Raw genomic sequence first — 7,393 nt, 5'->3', positions numbered from 1 at the left:
CAGAGGGTGGAGATCATGGGAGTGGAGGGCAGGAGGAGGGAGGCAGAGGAGGGGAGGGTGGAGGCGGAGTGGGGCAGAGGAGTGGAGGGCAGAGGGAGTGGAGATCAGAGGAGTGGAGGCAGTGGGGCGAGTGAGCAGAGGAGTGGAGATCCAGAGGACGTGGAGTCAGAGGAGTGGAGGGCAGAGAGGGAGGGCAGAGGAGTGGAGGGCAGAGGATGGAGGGCAGAGGATGGATGGGCATGGAGATCAAGAGGAGTGAGCAGAGGAGTGAGCGAGCAGAGGAGGTGCGATGGGCAGAGGAGTGAGGAGAGGATCGGGCAGGGAGTGGAGATTCAGAAGGAGAGGGAGAGGAGGGGCAGAGGAGTGGAGGGCAAGGAGTGGAGGGCAGAGGAGTGGAGGGCAAAGGAGTGAGAGGGGGCAGGAGGAGTGGAGGGCAGAGGAGTGAGAGATCAGAGGAGATTGAGCAGATCAGAGGCGAGTGGAGGGCAGAGGAGTGGAGGGCAGAGTGGAGTGGATGGGGCAGAGGATGGAGGGCAGAGGAGTGGAGAATGCAGAGGAGTGGGAGATCAGAGGAGTGGAGATCAGAGGAGTGGAGATCAGAGGAGTGGAGATGGGCAGAGGAGTGGAGGGCAGAGGAGTGGAGGGCAGAGGAGTGGAGATCAGAGGAAGTGGAGGATGCAGAGGAGATGGAGATCAGAGGAGTGGAGGCAGAGGAGTGGAATGGGCAGAGGAGTGGAGGGCAGAGGAGTGGAGGGCAGAGGGAGTGGAGTAGACAGAGGAGTGGAGTGCAGAGGAGTGGAGTGCAGAGGAGTGGAGATGCATGATCCAGAAGGAGTGAGAGTGGAGATCAGAGGAGTGGAGGCAGAGGAGTGGAGACAGGCGGAGGAGTGGAGATCCAGAGGAGTGGACAGAGGAGGGAGATCAGAGGAGGAATGACGAGGAGTGGAGGGAGAGAGAGTGGAGATCAGGGATGTGAGAGGGCAGAGGGTAGCGAGGGCAGAGGCAGTAGGAGTGGGGCAGAGGAGTGGAGGGCAAAGGAGTGGAGGGCAGGAGTGGGAGGGCAGAGGATAGTAGGAGGGCAGAGAGTGGAGATCAGATGAGAGGGAGGGCAGAGGAGTGGAGGGCAGAGGAGTTGGACGGCAGAGGAGTGGAGGTGTGATGAGGAGGGAAGGGCAAGAGGAGTGGAGATCAGAGGAGGAGGGCAGAGGAGTGGAGGCAGAGGAGTGGAGGGCAGAGGAGTGGAGGGCAGAGGAGTGGAGATCAAGAGGAGTGGAGATCAGAGAGTGGGAGATCAGGAGGAGTGGAGATCGAGAGAGGAGTGCAGAGAGTGCAGAGGAGATGGATGGCAGAGGAGTGGAGGGCAGGGAGTGGGGAGGGCAGGAGGAGTGGAAGGGCAGAGGAAGTGGAGGCAGAGGAGTGGAGAATCAGAGGAGTGGAAATCGATGGCAGTGGAGTCAGGGAGGAGTCAGAGGATCAGAGGAGACTGGAGAGAGCAGAGGGAGGAGGCAGCAGAGGAGTGAGGGCAGAGGAGGGCAGAGATCAGAGGAGTGGCGATCAGAGGAGTGGGCGGGATCAGGGGAGTGGAAGTTCAGAGGAGTGGAGGGCAGAGGAGTGGAGGGCAGAGAGTGGAGGGGCAGAGGATGGAGGGCAAGAGGAGTGGAGATCAGAGGAGTGGGATCAGGAGGAGTGTCGAATGGGCAGAGGAAGTGGAGGGCAGAGGAGTGGAGGGCAGGCAGAGGAGTGGAGGGCAGAGGAGTGGAGTGGCCAGAGGAGTGGAGCGAGATGAGTGGGAGGGCAGAGGAGTGGAGGCAGAGGAGTAGAGGCAGGGAGGGCAAGAGGAGTGGAGGAGCAGAGGAGTGGAGATCAGAGGAGTGGGGCGAGTGGAGGAGAGGAGGGCAGAGGAGTGGAGGGCAGAGAGTGGAGGGCAGAGGAGTGGAGGGGCAGAGGAGTGGAGAGTCAGAGGAGGTAGAGGAGATCAGAGGAGTGGGAGGGCAGGGAGTGGAGGGCAGAGGATGTGGAGATCAGAGGAAGTGGAGATCGAAGAGGAGTGGAGATCAGAGGAGTGGAAGGGCAGAGGAGTGGAGATCAGAGGAGTGGAGATCAGAGGAGTGGAGATCAGAGGAAGTGGGAGGCAGAGGAGTGAGGACAGAGGAGTGGGAGATCAGAGTGGAGGGGGGCAGAGGAGAGGGAGATGAGGGCAGAGGAGGAGGGCAGAGGAGTGGAGGCAGAGGAGTGGAGGTCAGAGGAGTGGAGCAGAGGAGTGGAGATCAGAGTGGAGGCAGAGGAGTGAGGGCAGAGGAGTGGAAGTCAAGGAGTGGAGATCAGAGGAGTGGAGATCAGAGGAGTGGAGGGCAGAGGAGATGAGCGGAGAGGGAGGGAGTGGAGTGAGGCAGTGGAGGGCAGCAGGAGTGGAGATCAGAGGAGTGGAGGGCAGAGGAGTGGAGGCAGAGGAAAGTGGAGGGCGAGAGGAGTGGAGGGCAGGGAGTGGAGGGCAGAGGAGTGGAGGGCAGAGATGGAGGCAGAGGAGTGGAGATCCAGGGAGTGGAGGGCAGAGGAGTGGAGGGCAGAGGAGTGGAGGGCAGAGGAGTGGAGGCAGAGGAGTGGAGTCGAGGAGTGGAGATCAGAGGAGTGGAGGGCAGAGAGTGGAGGGCAGAGGAGTGGGCAGAGGAGTGGGAGTCAGAGTGAGAGCCAGAGGAGTGAGGGCAGAGGAGGGAGGGCAGAGAGTGGAGGGCAGAGAGGAGGGCAGAGGAGTGGAGGGCAGAGGAGTGAGGGCAGAGAGGGAGATCAGTTTTCTGGTGTTTCTTAAGATCAGTTTTCTCACGAGATCGACCTGTAAGGTCTGAAGAGTTTTTGCTCTCGTCTTGGGACCCGTCTGAAGTCGGTTCACCTGATCTGCCAACTTCTCTCTGCAGCGTCCCAACAGTTTGGGCTGCACCACTAACATGAGCCCTCTGTGGAAGGTGAGAGACTCACCTGTTTTGTTCTCGGACTCCCACAGGCCTCACAAGACCCACCTGAAGGTTCCCCGTACCAGTTCAAAAGATGAATGAAAGTATATATGGAGACAGTTTAGTCGCAGAAAAAAGGGGTTAAATACATATAATAAAACAAACTAATGTTTCCTGATTCTTTCTTATATCTCTCAGATATAGGTCAGACGCTTCAGAACAAACTTTTTATTATTTATATTTTTGAGGGGGGGGGGGGGGGGTCTCTCTTGGAAATATAGTGAATCTGTTATTCAATACCTTCGTATGGACTAATAGCAGTAAGGCCAAAAATATTTTTTCCATCAAATAATTTTGTATATATTTTTTGATACTTCATGGGGTCTTCAAATTCAAAGCCACATAGCTAAATTATCCTTGGTAGGACCATAAAACATTTCCATACAGCTTAGTAGAACTCCCTCCCCCGGCTTAGACTCTTATGGGTTAACCAATCAGGCCCAGGGCGGTGTGGTATAAGGCCAATATACCGCGGCTAAGGGCTGTTCTTACGCTCGATGAAACGCAGACTGCATGGGTACAGTCCTTAGCCGTGGTATATTGGCCATATACCACAAACCCCTGAGGAGCCTTATTACTGTTACAGTGAGGGGAAAAAGTATTTGATCAAAATCCCTCCTGAGATGTGTGCAAACTTGGTGGCCAACTACAAGAAACGTCTGACCTCTGTGATTGCTAACAAGGGTTTTGCCACCAAGTACTAAGTCATGTTTTGCAGAGGGGTCAAATACTTATTTCCCTCATTAAAATGCAAATCAATTTATAACCTTTTTGAAATGCGTTTTTCTGGATTTTTTTGTTGTTATTCTGTCTCTCACTGTTCAAATAAACCTACCATTAAAATTATAGACTGATCATTTCTTTGTCAGTGGACAAACGTACAAAATCAGCAGGGGATCAAATACTTTTTCCCTCACCGTATATACTGGTTACCAACGTAATTATGAGCAGTAAAAATACATGTTTTGTCATACCCGTGGTATACGGTCTGATATAACACGCCTGTCAGCCAATCAGCATTCAGGGCTCGAACCACCCAGTTTATATACACAGAGTGTACAAAACATTTGACCCCTTCCTAATAATGAGTTGCAACCCCCTCCATTTTGTCCTCAGAACATCCTCAATTTGTCAGGGCATGGACTCTCTTAATTAACATTTTTAAATGTAACCTTTATTTAAGTAGACGAGTCAGTTAAGAACAAATTCTTATTTACAATGACGGCCTACCGGGGAACAGTGGGTTAACTGCCTTGTTCAGGGGCAGAACGACAGATTTTTTACCTTGTCAGCTCGGTGTATTCGTTGCAGCAACCTTTCGTTTACTGGCCCAACGGTCTAAACCACTAGGCTACCTGCCGCCTGACTCTAAAAAGGTGTTGAAAGTTTTCCACAGGGATGCTGGCCCATGTTGACTCCAATGCTTTCCAACAGTTGTGTCAAGTTGGCTGGAAGTCCTTTGGGTGGTGGACCATTCTTGATACACACGGGAAACTGTTGAGCGTGAAAAACGCAGAAGCGTTGCAGTTCTTGACTCAAACCGATGTGTCTGGCTCCTACTACCAAACCCGTTCAAAGGCACTTCAACATTTTGTCTTGTCCATTCACCCTCTGAATGACACACAGACACAATTCATGTCTCAAGGCTTAAAATCCTTCTTTAACCTGTCTCCTCCTCTTTCATCTACACTGATTGAAGTGGATTTAACAAGTGACATCAATAAGGGATCATATCTGGATGGGAAACTAGTAGAATGGTGACCCATCCACAGGTTCTGGATGGGAGGCCGTGGTCATGATTCGTCACTCTTGACAGACTTGTCATAGCTAACACACAACATTTGGTTCTGGGTTCCGATGTTGCTCCTCCCCTATACACTCAGCTCCAATGGGATAACTGTATTATCCACAGCACAGAGACCCTTTTCCGATTCTGATAGGTCAGGGGTGTCTCTCTCTTTATAGCTTCTGATGGGTCAGGGTGGGTGTCACTCAAAACATAGAGTGTCCAATTGGGCAATGGAGATCCCTGGTTTCTCCTTTTGACCAATCAGAAACAAATTAAAATAACAGAAAAATCTACACCAAGCTGTCTCGTTTAACCCCAAACCTTAAATAATTCAGACAATATTGGCAAAATTCATCATACAGTTTTACTTTTAATCATTACATTGATCATTACAGAGGCATATATCATACAAATGAGGGCTCTGTGTTTGGCTGGTGGTGAGGAGGCTGTGTTATGATGACACTGTGTTATGATGACACTGTGTTATGGTGATACTGTGTTATGATGATACTGTGTTATGATGACACTGTGTTATGGTGATACTGTGTTATGATGATACTGTGTTATGATGATACTGTGTTATGATGATACTGTGTTATGGTGATACTGTGTTATGATGAAGGCGGTTGTGCATAAGGGCTGGGTTTATTGTCTCAGTAGCAGGCGGTGGTGCATAGGAATGGGTTTATTGTCTCAGTAGCAGGCACGTGGTGCATAAGGGCTGGGTTTATTGTCTCAGTAGCACGGCGGGGTGCATAGGAATGGTTATATTGCTCTCAGTAGCTAAGGCGGTGGTGCATAAGGGCTGGGTTGATAGCAGGGCGGTGCATAAGGGCTGGTTTTGATAGCAGGAGGTGGGCATAAAGGGCTGGGTTTTGATAGCAAGGCGGTGGTGCATAAGGGCTTGGTTTTGATAGCAGGCGGCGGTGCAATAAGGGCTGGGGTTTTGATAGCAGGTGGTGCATAAGGGCTGGGTTTTGATAGCAGGCGAGTGGTGCATAAGGGCTGGGTTTTGATAGCAGGGGTTGGTGCATAAGAGCCTTGGTTTTTGATAGCAGAGCGGGTGCATAAGGGCGTGGTTTATTGTTCAGTAGCAGGCGGTGGTGCATAAGGGCTGGGTTTGAATAGCATGGGGTGGGTGCATAAGGGCTGGTTTTGATAGCAGGCGGGGGTGCATAGAGAGCTGGGTTTGATAGCAGGCGGTGGTGCATAAGGGCTGGGTTTTGATAGCAGGCGGGCGGTGCTAAGGGCTGGGTTTTCGATAGCAGGCCCGGCGGTGCATAAGGGCTGGGTTTTGATAGGGCGGCGGTGCATAAGAGCTGGGTTTTTGATAGCAGGCGGTGGTGCATAAGGGCTGGGTTTGGTTAGCAGGCCGGCGGTGCATAAGGGGCTGGGTTTTTGATAGCAGGCGGTGGTGCATTAAGGGCTGGGTTTTGATAGCAGGGGTGCATAAGGGCTGGGTTTTGATAGCAGGTGGTGCATAAGGGCTGGGTTTTGATAGCAGCGTGGTGCATAAGGGCTGGGTTTATTGTCTCAGTAGCAGGCGGTGGTGCATAAGGGCTGGGTTATTTGTCTCAGTAGCAGGCGGGGGTGCATAAGGGCTGGTTAATTGTCTCAGTAGCAGCAGTGGTGCTAAGGGCTGGGTTTATTGTCTCAGTAGCTAAGGCGGTGGTGCATAAGGGCTGGGTTTATGTCTCAGTAGCAGGCGGCGGTTGCATGAAGGGCTGGGTTTTTGTTATAGCAGGCGGGGTGCATAAGGGCTGGGTTTTGATGAATAAAGGCTGGAAGAGTTGATGCTACGAGAGATAGGTGTCAGACGAAGGCTTGATCCCCTCACTGGCCTAATCAGAATGGGCTCCTGATTGGCTAAATATGTAAGTTGGTTCTTCCAAGATCGTGTATGTTCATGGTATTTATTGTATTTGCGTTGTCAATCAACTCAATTGTTAGACCGTTATAGTTTGTTAAAGAGCCTACAGAAACGAATAACAACATATAGACCTATCTCTATTTTTACTAAACATGTAAATATGTTTTTTGAACAGTAATTTGCTTCAATATGCAAATATATTGTTAACATAGCATTCACTCTGAATACAGTAGCAAGAAAACTATGTGAAACCCTTTGAATACCTGGATTTCTGCATAATTGGTCATAAATTCTGGATTCTGATCTTCATCTAAGTCACAACAAAGACAAACACAGTCTGCTTAAACTATAACACACAACAATTATACGTTTTTCATGTCTTTATTGAACACCTGTGTAAACATTCACAGTGCAGGGTGGAAAAGTATGTGAACTTGGATTATAACTGGTTGACCCTCCTTTGGCAGCAAATCACCTCAACCAAACGTTTTCTGTAGTTACGGATCAGCCTTCACAACGGTCAGGAGGAATTTTGGACCATTCCTCTTTACAAAACTCTTTAACAACCTCCCCACCACCAGCCACACACAGTATCTCATATAACACAGTATCATCATAACATCAGCCTCCTCACCACCAGCCAAAACAGTGTCACCATAACACAGTATCATCATAACACAGTATCATCATAACACAAGATAATCATAAAACACAGTATGCATTATA

The 7,393-nt window shown here is 50.5% G+C and overlaps 1 protein-coding gene across 1 annotated transcript; it reads left to right on the top strand.

Annotated features, from left to right (window-relative positions):
• Positions 1–15: 15 nt before the first annotated feature.
• On the top strand, positions 16–411 carry LOC139028726 (octapeptide-repeat protein T2-like). Its single transcript, XM_070446789.1, has one exon. The coding sequence runs from the start codon at positions 16–18 to the stop codon at positions 409–411; it is 396 nt and encodes a 131-aa protein (XP_070302890.1).
• The last annotated feature ends 6,982 nt before the right edge of the window (positions 412–7,393 follow it).

Source organism: Salvelinus sp. IW2-2015, linkage group LG14 (genome assembly GCF_002910315.2).
Source record: "Salvelinus sp. IW2-2015 linkage group LG14, ASM291031v2, whole genome shotgun sequence".
Classification (NCBI taxonomy): domain Eukaryota; kingdom Metazoa; phylum Chordata; class Actinopteri; order Salmoniformes; family Salmonidae; genus Salvelinus; species Salvelinus sp. IW2-2015.
This window is presented reverse-complemented; position numbering and strand designations above follow the sequence as displayed.

What these genes read in the sequence shown, in the direction of transcription:
- LOC139028726 (XM_070446789.1), top strand. Translation starts at nt 16, where the DNA reads ATGGGAGTGGAGGGCAGGAGGAGGGAGGCAGAGGAGGGGAGGGTGGAG.